The sequence below is a fragment of the Xylona heveae genome (assembly GCF_001619985.1).
Source record: "Xylona heveae TC161 unplaced genomic scaffold L228scaffold_2, whole genome shotgun sequence".
NCBI classification, from domain to species: Eukaryota; Fungi; Ascomycota; class Xylonomycetes; order Xylonales; family Xylonaceae; genus Xylona; species Xylona heveae.
In genome coordinates, this window is record NW_017264194.1 from 3,043,688 (window position 1) to 3,067,694 (window position 24,007).

The 24,007-nt window shown below is 47.5% G+C and overlaps 8 protein-coding genes across 8 annotated transcripts; 5 read left to right on the top strand and 3 right to left on the bottom strand.

Annotated features, from left to right (window-relative positions):
- Positions 1 to 1,008: 1,008 nt before the first annotated feature.
- Positions 1,009 to 2,333, top strand: L228DRAFT_266268 (hypothetical protein; the record flags this gene model as incomplete). Its single annotated transcript, XM_018334834.1, has 3 exons — positions 1,009 to 1,224; positions 1,320 to 1,837; positions 1,901 to 2,333. 3 exons carry the CDS (start codon positions 1,009 to 1,011, stop codon positions 2,331 to 2,333), a joined length of 1,167 nt encoding a protein of 388 aa, XP_018191379.1.
- A 2,209-nt stretch (positions 2,334 to 4,542) lies between these two features.
- On the bottom strand, positions 4,543 to 9,682 carry L228DRAFT_255281 (hypothetical protein). Its single transcript, XM_018333876.1, has 6 exons — positions 9,322 to 9,682; positions 9,175 to 9,268; positions 6,567 to 8,927; positions 5,422 to 6,516; positions 5,278 to 5,362; positions 4,543 to 5,225 (listed from the first exon to the last, which is right to left on the bottom strand). Exons 1-6 carry the CDS (start codon positions 9,620 to 9,622, stop codon positions 4,692 to 4,694), a joined length of 4,470 nt encoding a protein of 1,489 aa, XP_018191380.1. The 5' UTR covers positions 9,623 to 9,682; the 3' UTR covers positions 4,543 to 4,691.
- Positions 9,683 to 10,071: 389 nt separating this feature from the next.
- Positions 10,072 to 12,095, top strand: L228DRAFT_255282 (FMN-linked oxidoreductase). Its single transcript, XM_018333877.1, has 3 exons — positions 10,072 to 10,809; positions 10,875 to 11,206; positions 11,274 to 12,095. Exons 1-3 carry the CDS (start codon positions 10,567 to 10,569, stop codon positions 11,947 to 11,949), a joined length of 1,251 nt encoding a protein of 416 aa, XP_018191381.1. The 5' UTR covers positions 10,072 to 10,566; the 3' UTR covers positions 11,950 to 12,095.
- A 169-nt stretch (positions 12,096 to 12,264) lies between these two features.
- L228DRAFT_84633 (hypothetical protein) lies at positions 12,265 to 16,023 on the top strand. The gene is made up of 6 exons (XM_018336910.1): positions 12,265 to 12,744; positions 12,798 to 13,295; positions 13,350 to 14,463; positions 14,576 to 14,686; positions 14,735 to 15,048; positions 15,103 to 16,023. Exons 1-6 carry the CDS (start codon positions 12,579 to 12,581, stop codon positions 15,957 to 15,959), a joined length of 3,060 nt encoding a protein of 1,019 aa, XP_018191382.1. The 5' UTR covers positions 12,265 to 12,578; the 3' UTR covers positions 15,960 to 16,023.
- L228DRAFT_244757 (gluconate oxidoreductase) lies at positions 15,671 to 17,148 on the bottom strand. The gene is made up of 6 exons (XM_018332003.1): positions 17,028 to 17,148; positions 16,796 to 16,971; positions 16,297 to 16,714; positions 16,062 to 16,245; positions 15,794 to 16,004; positions 15,671 to 15,702 (listed from the first exon to the last, which is right to left on the bottom strand). Exons 1-4 carry the CDS (start codon positions 17,040 to 17,042, stop codon positions 16,087 to 16,089), a joined length of 768 nt encoding a protein of 255 aa, XP_018191383.1. The 5' UTR covers positions 17,043 to 17,148; the 3' UTR covers positions 15,671 to 15,702; positions 15,794 to 16,004; positions 16,062 to 16,086.
- Positions 17,149 to 17,569: 421 nt separating this feature from the next.
- On the top strand, positions 17,570 to 18,636 carry L228DRAFT_205709 (glycoside hydrolase/deacetylase; the record flags this gene model as incomplete). Its single annotated transcript, XM_018329659.1, has 4 exons — positions 17,570 to 17,675; positions 17,739 to 18,316; positions 18,381 to 18,484; positions 18,546 to 18,636. Coding segments are annotated over 4 exons (879 nt in total), but the record flags the coding sequence as incomplete, so codon positions are not given.
- Positions 18,637 to 19,748: 1,112 nt separating this feature from the next.
- L228DRAFT_259196 (2-polyprenyl-6-methoxyphenol hydroxylase) lies at positions 19,749 to 21,502 on the top strand. Its single transcript, XM_018334144.1, has 5 exons — positions 19,749 to 19,883; positions 19,951 to 20,729; positions 20,783 to 20,929; positions 20,986 to 21,286; positions 21,367 to 21,502. The coding sequence occupies exons 1-5, from the start codon at positions 19,833 to 19,835 to the stop codon at positions 21,442 to 21,444; spliced, it is 1,356 nt and encodes a 451-aa protein (XP_018191385.1). The 5' UTR covers positions 19,749 to 19,832; the 3' UTR covers positions 21,445 to 21,502.
- L228DRAFT_281035 (amidase) lies at positions 21,491 to 23,572 on the bottom strand (the record flags this gene model as incomplete). The annotated part of the gene is made up of 7 exons (XM_018335858.1): positions 21,491 to 21,873; positions 21,931 to 22,202; positions 22,267 to 22,626; positions 22,689 to 22,883; positions 22,940 to 23,212; positions 23,282 to 23,303; positions 23,355 to 23,572. 7 exons carry the CDS (start codon positions 23,570 to 23,572, stop codon positions 21,585 to 21,587), a joined length of 1,629 nt encoding a protein of 542 aa, XP_018191386.1. The 3' UTR covers positions 21,491 to 21,584.
- Between the last annotated feature and the right edge of the window lie 435 nt (positions 23,573 to 24,007).

Consider the following 24,007-nt stretch of genomic DNA (forward strand, 5'->3'; position numbering starts at 1 on the left):
ACAACACTGAATATTCCTTGGCTAATGATAATGAGCTTTTAGGACGAGACAAATAATTCCTATGACACATTGGTTTATTCGACCGAATTACTTGATTTGACAGCAGCTTTCCTATGAATCGTCAACCTAGTCCCCTTGCATACAAGAGCCACTTCATAACGACCGTGAAACGCGCGCTCGTCCCGCTAATTTGGTGCATTGACAATTTCGGAGCGACTCCAAGACAGGGTCTCCACGCCTTCATCTTCATCGGGCTGCGTTCAAGTTGGGGAAAACGATCACCCTCCACATGGCCGTCGGCAAGCAAATTGCTCTATGGAAATCGCCCCACAAGTTCAATGGCCTGAACTCGGAGCTTACTAGGAGAATAACAGACCCCTTTTACCTAGCAAAAAACCTACTGGAAAATGTCCAACACGTGGCAAAATTGCCGACGTTTGATCACCAAGCAGATCATTCAATTGCGAAATAAAATAGCGCTCGACGGATTCCAGTAATGATGCTTGCCTTGTGCGTTACGGCACTCCCTAGCTAAGATACGATCCGTGACTGAGTCCAGACTTGGCCATTATTTGACCGCCGTTGTCAAGCTAGGCCCTCACTGCCAAGAGGTCAAAGTTACTCGGCATGCTTGCCACGCGGAAAGCCGCTCATCAGCCGTCCGCTGGCCAGAAAATTTTTTTTTTTTGGTCGATGAACCCTGATAGATGCTTCCCTGGTGTTGGGCCACGGGAATCCTTCATGCCCAAGTATTTCATCAGATAAGCAGCAACCTGCCGCTTCCGACTTGGGTTCCCCGGCATGCAGATATGCCACTCAGGGCTGAAATCAGTCACACCAAACTTGGGCCAACAAGTCTTTAGGGTAGATCGATGCATTCATTAGGTTCTTGAACCCCACCCCGCGGAATCTTTTCGTATCCTCCGTGTAGCAATCGGCTGTTCATGCATTGCCAGTGAGTGCTTGAAAGTTCATGTCCTGAAAAACAAGGCGTGAGGCGCCAAAGCTATGATTCCGAAGGATATTCAAGATGCCATTGCTGCCGGTCGTGTCCCCAATGATATTTCTCCGCAATATCTTGCAGAGAGTCGCGATCGACCGGCCATCATTGCCATGCTGACAATCGGCGTGTTTGTGGTGCTGCTCGTGTCATTGCGTTGCTATGCCCGGCTGATTCTGACCAAGAGATTTGGCCTTGACGACGTTCTCATTGTACTTGCATTGGTGGGTAATCCTTATAAAGAGACGTGAACAACATCGCAACGCTATAGTGTATACCTCGCATAGTTCAACTCTCGACTTTGCTGACGGATTCTTAGGTCTTCTACGTAATTCTCATTATCCTAGCAATACTTCTCCTTGCGGACGGTTCTGGACGACACTTTGATTACATCCACTATGTCCTCAGCAATTCCATTGTGAACAGGACCCAAGTTGAAGATTTTGCGGCTCACCTCGTATATACGTTAGCGCTTTATTTTGGTCGAATGTCTGGTCTCGCCTTCTATCACCGGCTTGCGAGCATGAACATCCTTTTGCAGCGTTTCGTGTATGTGGCTGGCGCTTTCATGAGCCTTGCACTACTGCCGCAAATATTTCTCCTCATATTTCACTGCTCACCCGTCACGGGGTTGTGGCCATATGAATGGCAGGAGGAATACAAGAAATATAAGTGCTTGCATTGGGGAACTATTTATCTGGTAAACTCAGTCATTTCACTAATTTGCGATCTCCTGATGTTCATCATTCCATCAATGATCATCAAGATGCTTCAAATTCGCTGGAAGGAGAAGCTGAAGTTGTCTTGCATTCTATTCCCCGGTGTTCTAGTCATCATGTAAGCTCATCCTTTGAATTCTCATGTTTGTCGAATGCAAAATTGCTAACAGGCTTTCGAAAGCATCTCTTGCGTACGCCTTGATTTTGTCATCCAAGGCGGGTTCCTTGTTGACATGTCTTGGGCGTATAGTCCTATGCTGGCAGTCGAGACATCTGAAGTCGCCGGCACTATTACGGCGCTCTCCGTGCCAGCTCTGAAACCTCTGTTTGGATCTTTCTTTCATTTCGCGACATCCCGAAGCAAAAGTGCCACGACCGGATGGAGTCGTCAAGAAGTAGAGCATTCTGGCGCTCCGAACACGTTTGACGGCCGTTATCACCGAACAACGTCAATCAGTGGGCAAGGACGTACGACAAATGATAACGAGAGTGATGATATCCTTTTGGGCCCCGATGATATGCAGCTACGCCAGATGGAGAAACAGCCCGGACCGAAGAGCATTCGCGTTCAGACGTCCGTAAACATTTCAGGAAGAGATGGTCAATCTTATTAGCCAGAGCTATGCGCTTGGATTCATATGCAATGGCCGAAGATGGCGATTCGATCGAAAGATACTCAGCGATAAGGCTGGGAAACAGGCAATCTGCCGCTTTGATGGGTAGTGACTGGCGTATTGTGTCCTAACAGTTTTACAATGTTTTGTGATAGAGATATAGTTATATCGATAGACGCAGATACCCTTGCTTTAGAGTAATTGACATATTATCATGTAAACTTTCAGACCCAGGAAATTAGCGAACACTGTAATGCCATTGGGAGCCGCTTGAAATTGATTTAGAAGTTACTGCTTCCTAGACCGTTGTATATAATCGTCCTCTATCTAGCTTCGAATTATTACCCCTGAAACAGCCATCATATCAAACCCGTACAACCCAGTAAAGGATCCGAATTTGAAATTGCCATGGTTAATGCTAAGCGCCACATCGCGACCTATCAAGGCATCGCTGGCTGGAAGCTTTCGAATGACTCCGTCTATTCTGAGGCCAGCACCATCACTGGACATTGAGAGGAGCTGCCATTTGGTCTCCAGCAAGAGTGCCATATCCCCATTATACCTCACCGTGAAGTCCACTGACAGTCACTTCCTGCTGCTTTCGCCATTCGTAATCAAAAGCTCCGTCATCAAATGATTGCAGACGGACAGGCTCTCTCTACTTGCGGTCGAACACATGCTGGTGTGATCCCTTTCCGCGTCCCTCTTCATTTACCAATTTATATAAAATCAAACTGCCGTCCTGATCACCACTTTGCAAGATCTTGATTGGCCAGTTGAAAACATTCTTTTAGTTGATTCTGAAGCAAATAGTCGGATTTCTTGTGAGCTAGGCAAAAGACGGGGCAGACGACCTTCTCATTCATTGCCCATTGCCAGTAGGATCAGCCAAAAAGAAAGGCAAGATGTTCGCTTCAAGTGTCGTTCCTTCCCCCTAAATGAAAACAATAGCAAAGAGTTCTATGTGCTATCCCCCACCACTGAAGGGTGCTCCTTCCTTGTAGATATCAAAACAGCAGGAACGAGTTAATAACAAGGCAAAGAACGTACCAGTTGTCAAGACAAGGCCCCGGATCACAGGGCGCTCCTCAGATCACTCGAGGGTTTAAGCTGCCCAGAATTTCTATAAATTCATGGTTTACCCACCCCATCCAGATCTGTTTTGGAGTTCTCTCTGCCTTCGCTATTTTATCCTTCATTGAAAAGCAAGATATTACTTTGTCTTTGCTCACTTCGACCCCCAGGGTTGGCTTCCGTCGGACTCAGTCATGAGAGGAACAACAGCAGCTTGCGGTTCACACTTGGTGCTCCATCAATATGTTTCTTGGTTGCCTCTCAGATCATCATTGTCCTAAGGTGAGTGTTTAAATCCCGACCTAATGATGACAAATTTCCTTTCGGAGGGGTAAAACCCAATGATGATAGATTCGACTTTTATTTGAAGATCCCGCTTTGAACACTCACTCAATTTCGGCTGACAAAAACCGATCTTGGTTGCTTTGTAGGTTCCTGCTCTCAGATCATCTTTGTCCTAATGCACTCGTGTTGCAAAGGCGAGTGTTTAAATCCCAATCTTTGACGATGAATTTCGATCTTCTGAGGGCTAAAACCGAATGATGATCCCAAGTTACGACTTTCTGAAAGGATAGAGTTTAGACACTCGCTCAGTTTCGGCTGACAAAAACCGATCTTTATACAGCTTTATATAGGCAGGTTCCCGCTTAAGTACACGGTGGTCTCCCTCGCTTCGCTTCGAACTTTCCCCTCCAGATTCGGGTAAGCCTTAACCGCGTTTCTCCCAACAGTTAGAGGTATCGTAAACTAAACAACCAACTAGCCCCATCGGACACCTATCTTTTCGTGTATGGATGCTGAAAGGTATTGGTCATTGATGCTTGGTCTAAATCTAAAGGAAGACGCTTTTGTTATGCTCTAAGTAGGATTAGTCTGGACCAATGATAATTGCTCAAATATTCGGCCAACTGTGAACTTGATTGTAGATTTGGATCTGACTCAAGAAACATGATATGGATGTGTCAACCTCTGTTGTGGCAAAAATAGGCCCTAGCGAGAGCGTATTTCCACTCCCCTCCCGGTGATTGTTTATCTGTCCATTGTCAATGTACGCAGTCTTAGCGCAAGAAAATGTAAATCATCTAGAAAAATTCCTTCGAGAAGTCACTTTGAAGTTCCGGATAATTTCAAATCGGTCCGTTTTTCAAGATAGACCTTGCTTCATCGTTACTCTTCTATCCGGATATGTCATGATGTAGAATATCAGAAGCTAGCGTAATCTGATGTCCAAAGTAACTTGCAAAAATAGAGCAACTGCATGGTCTACAGCGCAATGTAATGAGATCAAGCAACAGCAATAAAGAAATTCTTCTCGCCCTTCTCGGGCATCACGGTGCCAAGCTTCAAAAGATTGTCGCCGACGGCCAAACGTAGCCGTTCAGCGGTGGCGGGGCTGTCCAATGCAAGGTATTCTTGGAGATTGTTGTCCTTTCGGGCGCTTACGAGTGCGCTTCGAAGTGCAAAGAAAACCGAAGCCCCTAAAAACAATGGAGGTTCACCTATGCCCTTGCTGCTCTGGATTGACCTCAGATGGTTCCATGGCACACCTTGCAAGAAGCTCACGTTGAACTCTTGCGGAATATCACTAAACCCAGGAATTTTGTAAGTTCCGGGCCCTCGAGTAGCTAGCAATCCATTACGATCCCAAAGAGTCTCCTCCATCGTGTAGAGACCTTGTCCTTGCACAAAAGCCCCCTCAATCTGACCATAATCAATGGCTGGATTGATCGAGCGACCAACGTCCATTTTGATATCCGTGCGGAGAACAGTATGGTCGCCAGTCAAGAGATCAAGCTCAACCTCGCTGACAGCAACTCCCTAAAACCTCTTAGCCAACCTATCATTTGACAAAGCCATGGTGGATTCCTACCTGCGTAAAATAGTAATACATAGGTTTCACAGTTTTCACGTCGTAATTGCCCCACTGGTATCCTATTTTGGGCATTTTCCAATACCTGCCGATAGCGTTAGCACGCAGCTGACCAATATAAATCGTGGGGACCAGCTCACGTACCCATTAGCGGTCAAGTTGACGCGGTCGAGGTATGCCCCGTGGGCAATGGTTTTCATAGGTGCGCTATAGCCGTACTTTTCTCGGTATGGTTTTAACCTCTCATTCAACTGATCGCACGCGTTTTTGACAGCCATGCCGTTCAAATCGCTCCCAGATGATGCAGCGGTGGGCGAAGCATTAGCAACCTGATATGATGTTGTGTCTTGAACGTAGATCGCATCAGCCGGAACGCCGAGCTCCTGGGCCGCAACCTGAACCATCTTAGTATGCAGTCCTTGACCCATCTCAGTTCCCCCATGGTGCAGCAAAATACTGCCGTCAGCATAGATCTTCACGCTCGCGCCGGCTTGGTTCAGATGAACTGCTGTTGCAAAGCTAAGACCGAATTTGGTGGGAATCATTGCAATCCCCCGCTTCTTCCATTTGTTCTGTGCATTAAAATCTTCCACATTGGCCAGACGCTCGTTATAGGCGCTTTCTTTCCGAGTCTGCTCGATCAGCATTGGAATGTGCCAGTCTTCGTCAATCTTCTGCAGAAAAGGAGTAAGGTCCCCTTCTTTGTAGAGATTTTTGGTTCTCAACTCATCAATAGGAATATTCAGTCCTTCAGCAACTGCCGTCATGTAACTCTCAGCTGCAAACATACCCTGTGGCCCTCCAAAACCTCGGAATGCTGTGTTGCTATGCGTGTTGGTCTTGCACACATGTCCTCGAATGTGGACATGCGGTATCTCGTAGCAGTTCTCGAGATGGGTGCAACAACGATCCATTACAGCCCCACTCATATCCTGGGAGTACCCGGCATTGTTATATACATCGGCGTCAAGAGCAATCAGTCTCCCGTCGGAGGTAGTTCCTACTTTCCAGCGAACCTGAACGGGATGCCGTTGCCCCGTCGTCATCATATCTTCGTCCCGGTTAAGCATACATCTCATTGGCCGACGTTCCTTTTTAGCCGCTATTGCAAGAATGCAAGCAATCTGTACGCTTCGAGATTCTTTTCCGCCGAACGCGCCTCCCATGCGTTTGACCCTTGCGTTGATTCGATTACTCGGAACGCCAGTGACCTGAGCTACGAACTCTTGGGTCTCCATACTGATAAACGTTAGATGCTGAGAGAATTTTGATTCGGAGGGGGCACTAACGTGTTTTGTGTTGAAGACCAAACCTCCATTGACCCATCTTCTTTACTGGGTATAACCAAAGCAGCATTGGTCTCAAGGTAAAAATGCTCTTGGCCACCAATTCTAGTTGTTCCCTCAAATATTCTATCGCAGCATTTAAATGCTTCATCCATCGAGTCATTGAGAGCACTTCCCTTCTTCAGCTCTTTGCCGTGTTTGAAGAAGCTTTTAGCTTCAATGGCTTCATCGATAGTGAGGATAACAGGGAGATCGTCATAGTCGACGTGAACTGCGCGTGCCGCAGCTTGAGCTTTTAAAGACGTCTCTGCATACACCATACCGATAGGCTGACCATGACAGAGAACTTCCTCTTCAGCAAAGAATGGCTCATCCTTGACGATACTTCCCCAAACATTTGCGGCCTTTGGGATGCTATGCTTATCAACATACCCGACAGCGCCAGCGTCGAAAGCTGGCCTCCAGTCAACTCCAAGGATTTTCGCATGGGCTTTCTTAGACATGACTAGAGCGCCATACAACTCCCTCTCTTGATGAGGAATGTCATCCACGTACTCGGCTTCACCGGTGTTTTGTTTCAAGGCGGAGAGGTGCGGGATCTGTTTACCTACCACTCTTTGCTCATGGGGATTAAAATTATCTCGTGTGCCTGAGGAGATACTCCTATGAATTTCGGTTATCAAATTAGTGTCGACGTGACCAAGTTTAAGATCAACAACGACCTCGTGCCAAAAGCGGAAGAATAGCGAAAGCGACAGCGTTTTTCGGTATGTTGCCATGCCACCTGGGACCCCGAAGCGAAGATCAAACTCTTTCTGCAGTGATCTTAGAGCCTCGTCCAATGTCCGTGAATCCTGCCACTGTTTACCACAAATGGCACGCATTGTTTCCTTGGCACATACGGTCATAGGAGCCATGCCTCCGTAGGCTAGACACGTGTCTTCCACAAATCCTCGAGAATCAAGTCTGACCCTAAAAGCTGCCGTGACAATTGCAATATCATCATCTTTCCGCTTCGCCTGCTTGTAGGCTTTAAGTACTTCACGTGCCCCTGAAGAAGGAATCGGGATGGAAATACTCGTAATCACTGCATCCTCTGGAAGACTTGTGGTACGGTAAGCCACAAAAAATGTAGATATTGGAAGTCTGAACACCCCTGCCTGCTTACTTTGCGCCGTTACCGTTGCGCCAGCGGCCATAAGCACAGGATTCATATCAGAGATAGGTGATGCAGTGGCTACATTGCCTGCAAGCGAGGCAACATTACGTATCTGCCTTCCTGCAAAATAACGAAGTTGCTTGCGTGCAGCTTCAAGAACCGACGCGCGCGGACCAAGTTTCGCGTAGAGAACTTTGCAGGCTGACTCCACTTCAGTTAATGGAGCGTTTGCGCCTATAACAAAGTCGGTCATCGACTGAAGCTCTTCTTCCTTTTCCGGGAGATGAATAGTCTGAAGCTCCTGAACATCTGATACATATACCGAGACAGCAAATGGAGCATTCTTAAATCTCACTTCCACCTGGACTTCGCTTGCTCCTCCAACGAGCTTGGCAGACGGGAAAGCTTGCTTGATGTCGAGAAGTTGCTGTAAGTTTATTGGGCGTAACCAGATTTTCTTTGAATCGCCGTAACAGACAGCAGACTTTGGTAATTTTCTGAGACGTGGGGGGAAAACCAGTTCCGTTTGGGGTACATAGGGAGAGAACGAAAATTGCGGGACACCATCTCCATGCTCGGGAGGCAGAGCGTCCAGACTAGTCTGGGCTTTGATGCCCTCTGCACCTGCCAAATTGCTTTCCCGTGATTTGACGGGCCGTGCGTAAGTGGCACCGGCAATAGGAATTTTGCTCTCTTCTGTAGCAATATTCTCCCCGTCTGATGTAGTTGAGCCCCGAGAGCTAGGAGTAGAGGAGAAAAGCCCTCTTCCATCGCAAGATGTTTCTAGCGAAGACTCTGTCCCTGGACTGCCGTTATTAGTGGTGGTGAGAGTTTCCAGCTTCTGTCGATCCCTACAGCAGCCGCCGGGTCGCCCACATGAGCCATTCGATTTCACAATGGGGATTTCGTCACTGCGGGATTCAGAGCTGTATGGAAACGACCGGAGCTCTTGCTCATCGATAGATATTTTGGCGTCTTTCATTAATGGGCCTGCGGCCAAGCGTCCCTTCAGGTCCTCAGTGATGAATGTCCTTGCGGCCTGAAGAATTGGCTTATAGCCAGTACAGCGGCAAAGGTTTCCGTCAAGATGCCCATTCATTTCAACTTCGTGATCTGAAAGGCTAAATACCCCCATGACAGGGTCGTACGCGTTCCGGATAACAGCGTACAGTGACATGACGATACCTGGCGTGCAGAACCCGCATCTAGTATTGAGATAATGTTAGAACAAGAGCCATATATTTGCTAAAGAGTCTGATCAAGCTTCGCAATAGTTTCTCTGAAGGATAATACTAGTTGAATGAATATTTCCGCCGCTTTATTGAGAGAAAGAAGCACAGAAAAGTTTGCAATCCACCAAAGTATCGGATAAATATGGCCGCCAATATTTTTTTTTAAAGAGAGAGAGAGAGAAAGGAAGAGAGTACGATGGTTTGAGGACGTCAAACTTACTGTGAGCCATGCAATTTGGCAATCCTCTCCTGCAACGGGTGAGGATGTTCAACATTTCCCAGACCCTCAACGGTGATTACGTGCTTGCCAATAACTTGATAATTATAAGCACATTTTGCATGATATACCTGAAGAGGGGACACACACCTCCTACAAGTGGAAATAAGCAAGCATTAACTGAAAGGTGCTTAATCCGCCCATTTTGCCTAGCATCAACAGTCTGAAGCACAACAGTGCAGGCACCGCATCCGCCTTCACCACAGCCTAGCTTGGTACCTTTAAGGCCATGCTGAGAGCGTATGAAGTCCAGCAACGTCCAATTTGGATTTGGGTTTGCAATATCAACCCGAGATCCATTCAGATAGAAATGTAGGGTATCTTCTTCAAACGAATGAATCACGTGGGCTAGAGCACTGAACGCCGCATGGTTTTCTAGATCTGAAGCCATGACAACGAGACAGTTTGGATGGGCTAAACAGCACGTAAAAAGCTTGAGAAGAAGCCATGACTAGACGCCCGAATATGAACCTTTCACTGGTCGTAGCTTCGTTGTCGTAACATCCGATTTCCGTCCAGTCAGCAGGTAGCAACTTGCGGACGCCTCTGCCGTTTGGAGCTTCCCTATTGAGGGTAGATCATTCCTCACGTTAGCTTACCCGAAGCCGTATCTTCGTGGCGAATCAATAGTGGGTCGAGGTTTCACCGGCCAGAATAGTGGGCGCGGAGAACGAAAAAGCAAACTGGAACAAGGTGCGAGAAAAGTCTCCCAATGTGTCCAGTGTACGAGTTACTTGGGCCGGTAACTACTGCGGATATGGGTGGCCTATTCGCCTCTGGCGATAGGGAAGACCCGTACCCACCTACTATCCCACTTTTGATTGAGCAACCCCCACCCTTGATGAACAATCTGAAGGAAGGATGTGTTGCAACTTAGCATCGTCATAGATCCACATGCTTGTCTAAGCCAAGTCCACCGAATACTCCACATGGAATTCGGTTCCGAAAGTCAGCCATCAAGGACAACATTGACCCTTGATGACCTGTAGTCCGATACGGCCAGGGGAAGCACTCGACGGAGAGGCGATCATTCCAGAACGGAGGGTCAGGCGGGCTATGAACGGCCAATTTATTTTGTGATGCTCAATATCACCGGGAATGAAGGCCATGGAACTTTCCATTCCTCCATCCCTGCAGACGCAGCCAGAAGCAAATCGCAGAAGGAAGAGGGCAAAGCGTTGTCAGAGAGGGAAGCTGATACCATCTCAGATAGCGTTGTTCATATTGCAAGTGGGGGGACAGGGCAAGATATTTAATAGAATTCCACCCTCTAACTTACCACCATGATTTCCTTATTTTTCTTCTGCGTTGAAAATATTTGTTCGAAAAGGAAATATGCCGTCTAGAATCTCCCCTGAAGGATTTTTGCCGCTGTCTGACACTGCGCTCTTCAAACCGCTTCGATTGGGGACGCTGGAGCTTGAGCATCGCATCGTCCAAGCACCTTTAACACGCATGCGAGGCACGAAAGAGGCCGATGGAGTATGGCATTGCGAAGACCTGGTGGCACAATACTACAATCAAAGGGCAACCAAAGGTGGTCTTCAATTGACAGAGGCTTGTCCAATCAGCCGTCTGGTAATGTCAACCATCCGAGTGTAGCATTAAAATTCGGCATCGAACATGATACTAACAGACTACAGGCTTGTGGCTATCCTGGAGTGCCTGGCATATTTACATTGGATCAAATTGCTGGCTGGAAAAGGGTCACAGATGCGGTTCACGCAAAGGGCGGTTTTATTTTCTGCCAGCTGTGGCACGTAGGTCGGGCCACTTGCCCGTCATTCTTGGATGGACATAACACAGTCAGCTCCAGCGACATTCCGATCGGCGGAAAGGCTTTTGATGGGACCGATTATGCTAGTAACCCCCCGAAACCCATGAGTATTGATCAGATTCAAGAAACGGTCCATGAATTCGCAGCAGCAGCTAAGAGAGCGATGCAAGCTGGATTTGACGGAGTCGAGATCCACGGGTAAGCTTAATGATCCACGTATGTCGTGGTTGTCAGTCTAATCACAAATCTTGATAAATAAAATTAGGGCCAATGGTTATCTTCTGGACCAGTTTCTGCACGACAACGTCAACAAGCGAATCGATTCCTACGGTGGATCCGTCGAGAATCGGTGTCGATTTCCCTTGGAAGTCATACGGGCGGTGACCTCTGCCATCGGCCCCGAGCGCGTCGGCATTCGACTTTCGCCATACAATTACTTCCAAGATACCAAAGACTCCGATCCCAATGGCAACTGGGCATATCTCTGCACCAAGATTGCGGAGCTCCCCAAGGAGAACAAGCTATCCTATGTGCACATGGTTGAGCCCCGCTTCGATGAGGTGTTAGACGAGAAGGCCAAGATGGATGCCTTATCTGCTTATACTTCCCAAGACAAAGGGGTTGAAGCTGAAGCAACAGCTGGGCCCGTTGGCCACTCTCTTGTCCCGTTCCGCCAGATCCTACTGAACGGTGGCGTGAAATTCCTCGCGGCAGGTAATTTCAATAGGGATAACGCCGTATCGAAGCTCACCGATGATGAAGCTGATGCCATAGTTTTTGGGCGTCAATTCATTTCCAACCCCGATCTTCCTAAACGTCTAGCGGAAGGTTTACCATTGAATTCTTACGACCGAAGTACGTTCTATGGTGCAGATCCGCCAAGCAAGGGATATGTCGACTACCCTTTTTATGGGCAAGAAAATGTTAAGTTGGCTGCATGAAAGGTGTTCTGGCATTGCTGTTACATTTTGGCTTTTTATTGTTTACAAAATCCTCATGGGACGGGGCTTTTCAGATGGAGGTATTCAAATATTCTAAATGTAAATATTTTCTGTTCGCCGATGTTATTGGCGGACTCAGCTACGAGTGCCTAAAGACTCCAAAACCTGCTCAGCTGTGCCTTCTTAATATAGAGCATAAGGTCTCTTCATTATTCCGTTCTATCCTGGTTGCCGCAATGTACAACTGTAACTCGATGACGGATGTGTCGGCCGGCTCGCCAGTCGTAGACCCGAGCGACCAAATTAATGGCGGGGTCCTGCAGCGATAAGTACTGCTGCAGCTCGGACAAAATTAGTCAAACTTAGCTTCCGACGAGTCCCTGGAACTAGTTGATATCTGCTGCGCGGATAGATACGCCAACTCTTTACGTATGTTTATCCACGATAAGCCAGATTCAGCCACTTGCCATGGGTGAGTTACGCAGATTGGAAAGGCTTCAATGAAGTCAACCGCTGCCCCGCATTACGGTCCATCATCTTTTGCTGCTCATCCCTCCGCAGCTCCGCTCCTCTCATGCTCGTTACAGCGTCCTGGCATCTCGTGCGTCCCTGCGTAATAGCAAGTGAGCATGATGCCTGACCAGTCTTCTTCAAAACGGTACCGTTGCACTTTCGAGGGCTGTGGCAAGTCATTTTCACGGCCGGAGCATGCTCAAAGGCATGCCCTGAATCACAGCGAAGGAGAAAACACGTGCTTGAGGTGCCGCGCCCATTTCAAAAGGCGCGATTTACTTGGTAAAATGCGAATCCTACGTGGCAATTGAGTTAGGCTCCTAACGTTTGATCAGATCGCCACATGGTGCGCCATCAAGAGAAAGACGCCGCAGCTGGTGGAGAGGGATTGGGACATTTAGCTACCCGAAAACGGTTGTGGAGGGATGAAAATGGAAATGTTATGGCCAAGAGGCGTCCTGAGCACGAGAAGCCGGCTCGACCCGCCCAGAAGAGACGAAAAGTGTCGCTCAGATCGCTGATTAGCAGCGATTCCAAAAGTTCGGATGAGCCGATGCGTGAGCTACCGGATACTGTTGACTATGCGACCGAGCTGAACGAGGCGCCATTGTCTCCGCCTAGATCAAATTCAGGTTCCATTTCTGGACTGAACAATGATATCCTTTTAGATATGCCCTCGTCAAGTCTAGATCGGTGGTCAGTGTCTGAGGACATATCTGCTTTGCATAGTCTTGACAATGAAGACTTTTTGCGAAATGGATCGTGGGGAATACAGCCTTTGGAAAAGCCGGGCCACGACATACTGTTTGATGATATCTTTGCGCCAGATACGGGTAAGAAACATGCTAAACCAACGCTTATGAATCTGGGTTTAAATTATTTCTTAGCAAGCTCATTCAATATGCCCTTCACGACAATGAGCTACTACAACTGGCTTTTTGATTCGAAGATGTGGACCCATCAGTCCCCCGGCCAGTCAGAAACTGCTCAATACTTACCCACAGAAGGCCAGACTCTCAGTAACGAGATGTCTCGTTCAATATCATCCATACACGCAGCGTCTGAGAATTATCCTGGTCTAGAAAATCGTAGCAAAGCTGCGCATGACAGGTTTTCGGAAACACCCATTTCATATTCTGCGCTCGAAACTCTTGCTCCCGGCAATATAATTGACCAACAACCGCTTTTTCCTCAAGGCTCCCTGAATGGTGCTGAAAATAATTCGTCGCCCAGCCGCTGCAAGGACAATTCCCCTTTATCCATTGGAACACCGCGTCTGGCTCCTGGCAGTGGCCTCTTCTCAAGTCAATGCGTGATTTCGAATTCTTCTTCCAATTCACGTATCCAAGTGGAATGCTCTGAGTCCAGAGATAATGGGGCTTCAACACTTGACATTCCTGGAAAAAGCAGCTTGAATAATTCACGTTTGTCGGTGGCACGGGATAGTGGGAAGCGCCTACCCCACCGGACCTCCGAAAGTGGAACACAGTATGAGTGGCCGTCGGAAGAGGAAATAAGGCCACGAGAGCACCTTTCTGCAAAAGCAAATAGACTTCCTGTGATCGACGAAACGGCCCGTCAGGGAATTTTGCTGCTAATTGACCACGCACGACCACAAACTCCAGACGGGGCTGATATATCAATTGAACACCCTCTACTCTCCCTCGGCGCACTTCAAACATACAGTGATCTATATTTCACTTGCTTCAACCTCTCATATCCTTTATTACATCAAGCAACATTCCAGCCTTCACTCGTAAATCCCCTTCTTCTGACCGCTGTGCTATTACTTGGCGCGACGTATAGTGATAAGGAGGCGCATCTCCTAGCAGTCTGTATACATGATATAATGCGAGTAGAAATCATGTCCAACCAAGCTTTTAGTGCTCGGCCGTCTCTTTGGATACTGCAGACTATACTGCTAGTGGAATGTTTTGGGAAGTCTCGTGCCGGTCAGGTGCAACATGACATGTCTCACCTCTTCCACGGCATGCTTATCAAGTAAGTGCAATAATCCTAAACCTGGGAATGTGAAATTTTGATTTCTTTGAGAGATTGTTTTCTGTCAATCATAGAATTCTGTGTAAGACTCGACTAAGCGACTGGTTTGCAGTTTGATCCGTAGAAGCGATTGCCAATCCGCTCGATCTCCGGTGTTTACAGAGAGCTCTCTTGACCTGAATGATTACTGGAAGTCTGCAGTCGACGCAGAGCAACGTCGAAGGTAAGCACTTTTTGCAAACAATTTTCGTTCTCCTGCTGACCGTAAAAGGCTTGCTCTATTCTGCTTCATGTGGGATACTCAACATGCAGTTCTCTTCAGCCAGAGCTTGTGCATGAATGCATCGGAATTGAAGCTGGCCCTCCCATGGGACTCTGCTATGTGGGAAGCAGAGTCTGCTGAGATGTGGTTTGCTCTCAGCCAAAAAGGGTCGCCCCCTCAATTTCTCTCGGTATTCAAGTCTTATGTCAACCCGGGCACCGAACTTCCAAACACCCATCTCAACGCTTTATCAAGAATTCTGATCTTACATGGGCTTATGTCGGTGGCGTGGGACCTAAATAGAAGAGAGCAGACTTCGCTTGGTAAGAGCATTTGATCTCGGAGCCAATAAATTAGTCGCACTAATGACACCCAAGGACTTGCGATCACGGATGGTGAAGACACTTGGCGATCACGTATTATGCGTTCGTATGAGGCTTGGAAGGGCGACTTCGATGCATATTGCAAAGTAGCAATGCGATCTTTATCGTTCGATTCCGAAGCTAGGGCTCGGTTTCAGCGCTTGCGCGTCTCCTCTCTTGCGATTTATCATGCTGCCCACATTTCTCTTCAGGTCGAAATCATTGACCTGCAAATACTAGCCGGTGCCAAACATATCATTGGTCGTCCCGTTACTGAATCCGACTATGCAAGGTCTCGGCAGCGGATCGATAATTGGGTAGAGACTAATGTCGCGTCAGCTGTCAAAGCCGCTTCCCATGCAGCGCATCTTCTCCGAGACGGTATCCGGAAGCTGAAAAATTGGGATGTGGATAATGTTTTCCATTATCCTTGGTGCCTCTACATTGCAACACTTACTTGTTGGGCTTTCCATACCGCTGGCTCTGGCAGCAATGCCAATGAAATTCAGAGATTCAGAACTATGAGGCCTGAAAAACGCCGCGAAGCCGCAGAGAGTCAAAATGACAGTAGTTTAGAGGAGGATTACGAGGAGTGCGTGGATTGGGATGCGCGAGCTGAGATGAACATGGTGATTAGCGCGATGACACGGTCGAATATGGAAGAAATGCGTCTAAGCCGTGGGAGCTATGGCACGGCTGGACTTACAAAAATCATGACGAAACATCTAAGCACAATTCGGTGGGCCTTGGTCAGGGAGGGCATGATTGTTCTCCAAAGCTTAGAACAAAATTCACGACCGTTGAATGTGCTCGACCAAGCTTATAGGTCGAAAAGGAATGGTCTAATTGCAAGGCTTCCAGAAATGCGGTAACTCATTGAACATGTCTCTAAAATACCCAGTAGAAAAATAGAATACCTTTCTCTATACTGTCAGCTATTAGATCCGTGCAGCAACCAAACAGCATATACGAACCGATAGAGAAAGCGGTTGTCAACATTCACCATCTGGTTACACCTCCGTCGATCAGAACATCTTGTCCAGTCATGTATGAGCTTGCGTCACTCGCAAGAAAAACACAGGCTCCTTGAAGGTCTTCAGGCTCTGCAACCCGATTGTTCATTATTTCCTCTTTCCAGCTCTCGAGAAGGTGAGGAAACTTGACCGTCATATCAGCCATCGAGCCGCCATCCGATTCAAGGGTACTCACCGGTGCGGTCATCTCCGTCCGAACATATCCTGGGGAGATAGTATTGACTCGAATTCCATATTGGCTTAGCTCCGCAGCAATTGGGGCGCACATGGCACGCACAGCGCCTTTGGTGCCGCAGTATGCACTGGACATTTGGCCACGGATAGCTCTGTAACTTGCAATACTAGCCACCATGATGATGCTCCCTTTCTTGGTACCGTTTGCGATCATCTGCCTTGCGGCCATCTGTGCAGTATAATAGACACCAAGCACGTTGACGTCGAGCAACTTCTGGTGTTCTTCCCATGGAGTATCCAGGAAACTCAGGTTCCGATTTATGCCCGCACATGGCACACATACATCTAATTTATTTCCAAAGTCTTTGCTAAACTCCGCGAACCCTTCTTGAAGACTCTTCAGGTCACTTACATCAACACTGAAGAAGCATTAGCAAGCCTAGCAGGATCTCAGTCCAGGCAGCACGGCAGCTAGAGCAGGAACGCATGACCGTACTTACCGGTAAGACTTTATTTTTATTCCATATTTATTTTGAATTGCAAGAAGTCCTTCAGCTGGAGGTACCACATCAAAAATCGCAATATCTGCGCCCGCCTCCGCAAGGCCTTGAGAAAATGCAAGCCCGCAACCCCATGCGCCACCAGTGACTAATGCAGTTCGACCTTTGAGTGAAAACTATGCAAGGTCATTCTGAGCTCGAGAGCAATTAATTAGACAAAGACACTACATACCCTATCCAAAGACATCGTCTCGAGCGCCGAAAGGTAACGTCCAACGCTGGTAAGGCAGCAACCGAGCTCGGTGTTGGTGTTATCTCTCGGCCTCTCCACGACGAGGGTCACGAATTTAAAGCTTCGCCAAAATGGCACATCCCTTCCCACTCTTTTCCATTCTGCGACCCTACGGAGTAATTTTTCGCTTGCACCTCCTCCAATAAAATGTACACTATAAGGACAAAATTCACGAATGGAAGGGGTTTGCAACACTGTCGCATCATTGCCGAGCTAAACAGTATTGTGCCCAGGTGGGTACCGGTCACTCCGGGTCTCTTGAGAACTGATAACAAAACGATAACGATGGACCCTGAACACCCCACTCTCCTTGGATAACAATTAGCTGGGAGGGGTAGTAGACCAATTCTCGAGCTAGATTAACCAATGTCCGTCTGTAATATTTTCACTCTCCTTTGTGCTTTTTTGTTTTCGTGCCTAATTGTCTCAGTTTCTCCTGACATATCACGGTTTTAACAATACTGCCGAGGTTCCTTGTGAGCATGGGTAAGAAGCGGGTTCTGTGCTCTTATGGCGTTGACATCGATGCCGTTGCTGGCTGGCTCGGATCATATGGTGGCGAAGATTCCACCAGCGATATAAGTCGAGGTGAGGAAACTTCTTCCTTTCTGTGGTGATTTCTGGATTTGAGTCTCACAGCTTCTTTACCAGGCCTTTGGGCTGGCACTGAAGGAGTACGACGATTATTAAAGCTCTTTGCAAAATACAACATCACAGCGACATGGTTTATTCCGGGCCACTCGCTGGAAACATTTCCCGAAGAATGTGCGATGATCAGGGATACGGGTCACGAGATAGGTCTTCATGGATATTCCCACGAGAATCCTGCCGATATGACGCTTGAGCAACAGCGAGATGTCCTCGACAAAACCTACAAATTACTTACAGAATTTTGCGGAAAGCCACCTAGGGGAAGTGTAGCCCCGTGGTGGGAAACAAGCAAGGAAGGAACAGAACTCCTTTTGAGCTATGGCATTGAGTATGACCACTCAATGAGTCACGAAGACCACAAGATGTATTGGTTACGGACAGGCGACACCTGGACCAAGATTGATTACTCGAAAAAAGCCGAACAATGGATGAAACCATTGGTCAAAGGAACGCCAACTGGCTTGGTGGAGATTCCAGGAAGCTGGTACATTGATGATTTACCACCAATGATGTTCATCAAGAGCGCCCCAAACAGCCACGGCTGGGTAAACCCTCGCGACGTTGAAGCTATTTGGAAGGTATAATCACCCGTCAAGTTGATTAAAATATTTCATTCAAAGTATGTTGACAGGGAAGACTTAGGACCACTTTGACTACTTCTATCGCGAGTATGATGAATTCATCTTCCCCATGACCATTCATCCCGATGTGTCTGGCCGACCGCACGTTATTTTGATGCATGAAAGGTAATCTCTCTCTAATTGCATTAGCTATAAGCAAGTGGCAACATAGTTAACTGCAATTTAGGATCATTGAATACATAAATCAGCATGAAGGTGTTGAATGGGTTACGATGGAACAAATGTGTGATGATTTCAAGGCCAAAAATGTCCCGCCCGAGGGGGCTATGATGCCTGCAGCGCCGGGTGAGATCCTGAGAAAAGACAACAAGCAGTTGAATTAATGTGGTCTCGATAAAATTCAAGTAATTTCTCCAGGGGTCTAGAGTTTTGTTCGAGTAATTATAGATATCATAATTTACAACAAAGAATTTTTAAATGGGAGAAAAATTCAATTTCCCCAAATGAAAATATTCAAAATATTTATTGGACTTCTATCAAGTGTAAGTTTAAAAACTATTGTATTAATCGACCTGTGCAAAGGTGTGATCATTTTGGACCTTGAATTTTATTTATGGTAGACGAAACAGTAATATATATTCTGAAATAAATTCATAAGTATTTTGCTTCCACTTTGCCCGTGGATGTCATTATGGCTTGGCCGGAACAAATGTGAAGCATTGACGGAAGGATGGAGGAGCATCTTGAGCTATTCCCATACCTAAACTTGCGGGGTTGTGAGTTGTCATACAGGGCAGGTGGATATATCCGTTGCCAACCGCTGCTCTCCCTGTCTCACACATCTAACCCCACTTTTCGACTCGGTAAAGCTGACGGACCGATCCCACTTTTGACAGATGAATCCCCCATGGTTGCTTACCATCCCCCATTCCCGGCCGGGTAAAGTTCGCCGGGAAACTAAAATGACCGTCTCTCTAAGTTATCTTCTTCCGCGAAGCTTATCAATTGCCCCTTTGTTGAATAGCTGGACTAGCGGATCGAGAGGGTCAGACTAAGATAACACATCAGGAACCCATTACGATCCTTGGCGGCTTCCCGTCTTGATAGCAAAGGGGTTCAGGTGGTTCAATACGGAAGCTTGTGATAGAGCTCTACGTCAACATGTTCGGCCCCCGAGATTCCATGCGACAAGGGACTCACAATCCATGTCAGTGTAACACAAGAAAATGTACTTCGTCAACACTCACGCCGATATCCCGAAGGTGGAGTTGGAAATTGCTTCTTCGATAGTTTCTGGACTTGCCAGTACCTATCGCTCCACAAAGATTTTATCTATGTTACTTCCTTTTAATGAGAGTCAAAGCACAAAGCCTTATGTATACATTATTGTTTCGGACAGAGCTACAATTGTTTACCACGCTGGGCTGAATTGACGCCTCAGTAAACAACAACTTAACGCAATACACCAAAGCATTCCGAGATAATCAGGTCACCATACGCGCTGCATACAGCAATGGTACCAGTCCAAATAAAAGCCCAAAGAGGCGAAGAAAGCAAATTAAAAGTGAGTTGAGCAGTTCACACAATACAGAAAAGCATTGGGAATACTGACCTTGATAATTTCGTTCCAGATCATTGTTGTGGGCGCAGGCCTTGGTGGACTCGGTGCAGCGATTGCGCTGCTTCTAGCTGGCCATGAAGTTTCCGTTCTAGAATGTGCCAACGAAATCGCCGAGGTGGGGGCTGGGATCCAAGTCCTACCCAATTGCTCTCGTGTGCTCAAGTCCTGGGGCATGGGCCCTGCATTGGAAAAGTACGCAACGAGACCAAGAGGTGTGAACATGATGGGCTGGAAAGGGAATCTTATTTCCTCTATGAGCTTTCATGACTCGGCCGCTCAATATCCCGGCACCTGCTATTGGGACTTTCATCGCGCCAACCTGCATGGGTGTCTGCTGGAAAGAGCATTAGAGCTCGGCGCAAACGTTCGATGTAGGGCTAGGGTTATGAATGTCGAAGTTATTCCTGACGGAGCGACAGCAACTGTGAAACTCGAGAATGGTGAGCAGATTGATGCCGATTTGGTTGTTGGTGCGGACGGCATTAATAGCAGATTACGAGAAATTATGCTGGGACGGCCTGATCCACCGACTCCTACCGGTGATCTTGCTTATAGATTACTTTTATCGGCAAAGGATATTATGAAGGACCCTGAATTAGCCAGTTTCGTTACCGATCCACAGGTCAATTATTGGCTCGGTCCAGACGCCCATGCTGTCAACTATGTTCTTCGTGGCGGAGAGCTTTTTAATATGGTGTTACTTGTGCCCGACGACATGCCAGCCGGCGCATCGACATTGGAAGGAAACGTGGAGGAGATGAGAGCTATGTATAAGGACTGGGATCCGAGGTTGGATATCCAACGCACTCCATTCTATATTCCTTTCTAAAATGTGCGCGCAGGATACCAAAGTTTCTCAAACTCTGCGAATCGGTCTACAAATGGCGCTTGTGTATAAGGAAGGGCCTGGATGAATGGAGCCATCCATCTGGAGCTTTTACGCTTTTGGGTGACTCTGTCCATGCTACCCTGCCGTACCTTGCGAGTGGGTATGTCTGAATTTTGTCCTACCAATTTGGGGAGGTCATCTAACATTATTTTGTAGCGCAGGCATGGCGCTCGAGGATGGTGCTGTTCTTGGCGAATGCTTTTCTCGTATCAAGGACAAATCCCCCGCTTCTAAGAAGATGGCCCTTGAAGTGTATGAGAATTGTCGCAAAAGACGAACCGAAATGGTGGTCGAGCGTGGCAATATGCAGCAATATTTGTATCATTTACGTGATGGACCGGAACAAGAAGAGCGAGACAGGCGCATGAGAATGAAACCAACGGTAGCTGGCGAAGCACTAGCTTGGCGTGATCCTGAGCTGGCACCGAAGCTGCTCGGTTACCATCATGTAAAGGATGTAAGTTTATGCTTCGCAGAGACTGATACAGGAAGAAGGCTTTCCCATCAGATAAACAGAGATCTCTGACTTGTGATTAGGTTGACGAACATTGGCCACAGTCAATTTCTGCTACCGGCCCTACCGAGAGTTTTGGAATGACGATACCCAGACTGTAAATGCAAAACGATTCGAGACAGTCAAGAAATACCCCATTTGGACTTATTAGAACTGAGCATTGCATAGAAGATCTATGAGAATCAACAATTTTTTTTTTAAAAACATATATATATGTATGTCGAGGAATGCAAAGTATTGACTAGTTTTCGACTGGTTCGTTCGTTGCCGCTTTCACAAGTTGTTCCATCATGGCAGTGACGCCGAGGACCTTTTCTTCTTCTAAGCGGCGAGCGACGATTTGAAGGCCAATTGGATGACCGTCCATGGCCACCGGATCGTACAAGTTCCAGTTCCACTCATCGATACTATTACGCGGTTGGTGAGCCACGGCCCCGCAAGCCTGATCGCGAGTGGCTGAAATGCTGGAGCATGGAAAGACAAAAGCCGGATAGTCCAGTACGTTAAAGACTTTGGTATAACCAACCCACCTGGAAAGTTCATTGATCAGAAACCTGGGCGCGACTATAGATTAAAAGCTAACTCACCTGCAAGCCCGATGCGGCACAGCGGCATGAGGCATGGGAGGACAGAGAATGACATCCATCACTCGCCCTGAGATCGGACTCTTGGTGGAGTTCCATCTGTCAAGGTACGCCTTTTGAGCAGCAATTTTTCGCTTGTTAAGCTGCCAGTATTCATACACGGATATGCCTTCTCCTTTGGAGAAAAGCTTTTCCACATGGGGGATATATGGCTCCCCAGCGACAGCAACATCTCGTCGAACGTCTTCGCCGCCATCACTTGCATAATAAGCGTCCTTTATTAAAAACAGATTTTAGCGGAGACCAAAGAGAAATCAATGCATTCTGTGAAGTACCTACCGCTACGGCTACGCATTCAGCATGCCCTTCGGGTTTCCACTCCACAATTTCATGACCTGCTTTTTTGAGCAGGTCTACCATGCCCTCAAGTGCCCTTTGGATTGGCGGATGTGGTCTTACCACGCCATCATCAACCATGACCCTAATTACGAGCGGCCTAGTCTGCACTTCCCTGAAAAGATCTTCTCTCCAGGGCAGAGGGCAGCATTTGGGATCAAGTTGCCAGGGCTGAGCATCAATCACAGCTTTCATGGTCAGTGTGAGAGAAGACAGACTGCGGGACATGGGACCAATAACAGAAGGTACATGTTCCTGACCATCTGTTGAAACAGGAACCCCGTGGTAAGGGAGGCGGCCGCTCTGCGATGAACAAAATGAGTAATAGACCGCTTCTAGAATGTTCAATGTTCAATTACACTTACGCTAGGTTTTAATCCGTATAATCCGTTGATGTGGCTTGGAATACGAATAGAGCCGCCAATGTCGGTACCCCAACCTACCAATGTACCCCTCATGGCAAGCAACGCTCCTTCGCCGCCAGTAGAACCGCCCGGTGTGAACGTTTCCGCCCGTGGGCTGGTAGTAAGACCCCACAAGGGGTTTTCTGTCTCGCACCACTTCGTAATGGGAGAAGATATTAGCCTGGAGATGAGCTCAAGTTTGTTAAACATACCATTATACTCTGCGGGAGGTTTGTCTTTGCGAGAATGACCGCACCAAGCCGCTTCAGGATCGAGACGAGAACGCAGTCCTCCGTGGCGGGATGGAATGCTCTCCCCACATATCCCAAGGTTGAATCAAAGCCTTCAACGTTAAATTGATCTTTCAGCGTCATTGGCACTCCATGGAGCGGCCCCACCAAATTGCCGTTCGCTCCCCGCAGCTCATCGAGCTCTCGCGCCGCGCGTAATGCATTTTCGAAGTTGACCTCGGTCAGACAATTCGTCTAAAAGGGTTATGAGCTTAGTACGGAAGTTCCGTCCGCAATCGGGACGGTGAAGTCTTGGTCGCTCACTTTCGAGTGTGAGAGTGCAGCTCTGGGAGGGATTAGCAATATTTAGGTGATTGAGGGCTAAGAGTTGACATACTGAGTAATGTAAGCCTTGATAACAGCTTCGGCAGAGTATGTACCGGTGTGATACTCCTTCTGTAAGTTCTGAAGATCATCAATCTCAAGAATTCGCAGAGATTCGGCCTCTACAGAGCTATTGTCGTTTGATAGAAAGGGTGCAATAGCAGTATCCCGGAGATGTCGCTTACGGAGGACAACTTCCTGCCAGGGAGTTGCCGTTACGGAAGGAGACATCCTGCGTTACAAGATCCTTCCGGTCGGAGGATAGGGTATATGTCAGGTGCATCATTACGAGAGATAGATCTCTTATAGCGTATAATGCTTTGTGGTTCCATCATTCTTCTCTCCTTTAGATCTACCGTCTCTTCAGATTGAACAAGTTTTGGTGGGGCTTATCGGGAGGTCAAGTGAGAGTGAGATAGGGACAACAGTGGGGAACCGAGCCGGAGTTGACAGGTGGCCCCGATTTCAGCACTACACCTTTACGTATTTTGGGCGGCGCCCTGGGCCGTCAAAGATAACTATCCGAGTGACGCACTTCCTCCCCGCACAGAGAGCCCAACCTTCCATCTTTGAATAACCATTTTATTGATTGTTACGGGGCAAAATATTGAAAGGCCCTTGGCATTGTCGACGCCATGTAATTTCTCAGCTTACGGATCATACTTG

What these genes read in the sequence shown, in the direction of transcription:
- L228DRAFT_255281 (XM_018333876.1), bottom strand. Translation starts at nt 9,622, where the DNA reads ATGGCTTCAGATCTAGAAAACCATGCGGCGTTCAGTGCTCTAGCCCAC. An exon ending in CTTATTTCCACTTGTAGGAG is followed by an intron (nt 9,269 to 9,321) that starts GTGTGTGTCCCC and finishes ATAATTATCAAG; the next exon opens with TTATTGGCAAGCACGTAATC. An exon ending in GTCAACTTGACCGCTAATGG is followed by an intron (nt 5,363 to 5,421) that starts GTACGTGAGCTG and finishes CGCTATCGGCAG; the next exon opens with GTATTGGAAAATGCCCAAAA.
- L228DRAFT_255282 (XM_018333877.1), top strand. Translation starts at nt 10,567, where the DNA reads ATGCCGTCTAGAATCTCCCCTGAAGGATTTTTGCCGCTGTCTGACACT. An exon ending in CTTGTCCAATCAGCCGTCTG is followed by an intron (nt 10,810 to 10,874) that starts GTAATGTCAACC and finishes AACAGACTACAG; the next exon opens with GCTTGTGGCTATCCTGGAGT. An exon ending in GACGGAGTCGAGATCCACGG is followed by an intron (nt 11,207 to 11,273) that starts GTAAGCTTAATG and finishes AAATAAAATTAG; the next exon opens with GGCCAATGGTTATCTTCTGG.
- L228DRAFT_84633 (XM_018336910.1), top strand. Translation starts at nt 12,579, where the DNA reads ATGATGCCTGACCAGTCTTCTTCAAAACGGTACCGTTGCACTTTCGAG. An exon ending in TTCCACGGCATGCTTATCAA is followed by an intron (nt 14,464 to 14,575) that starts GTAAGTGCAATA and finishes ACTGGTTTGCAG; the next exon opens with TTTGATCCGTAGAAGCGATT. An exon ending in AAGAGAGCAGACTTCGCTTG is followed by an intron (nt 15,049 to 15,102) that starts GTAAGAGCATTT and finishes ATGACACCCAAG; the next exon opens with GACTTGCGATCACGGATGGT.
- L228DRAFT_244757 (XM_018332003.1), bottom strand. An exon ending in ATAAAAATAAAGTCTTACCG is followed by an intron (nt 16,715 to 16,795) that starts GTAAGTACGGTC and finishes ATGCTTCTTCAG; the next exon opens with TGTTGATGTAAGTGACCTGA. An exon ending in GGACGGAGATGACCGCACCG is followed by an intron (nt 16,246 to 16,296) that starts GTGAGTACCCTT and finishes ATGACGGTCAAG; the next exon opens with TTTCCTCACCTTCTCGAGAG.
- L228DRAFT_259196 (XM_018334144.1), top strand. Translation starts at nt 19,833, where the DNA reads ATGGTACCAGTCCAAATAAAAGCCCAAAGAGGCGAAGAAAGCAAATTA. An exon ending in GCGAAGAAAGCAAATTAAAA is followed by an intron (nt 19,884 to 19,950) that starts GTGAGTTGAGCA and finishes ATTTCGTTCCAG; the next exon opens with ATCATTGTTGTGGGCGCAGG. An exon ending in GTTACCATCATGTAAAGGAT is followed by an intron (nt 21,287 to 21,366) that starts GTAAGTTTATGC and finishes ACTTGTGATTAG; the next exon opens with GTTGACGAACATTGGCCACA.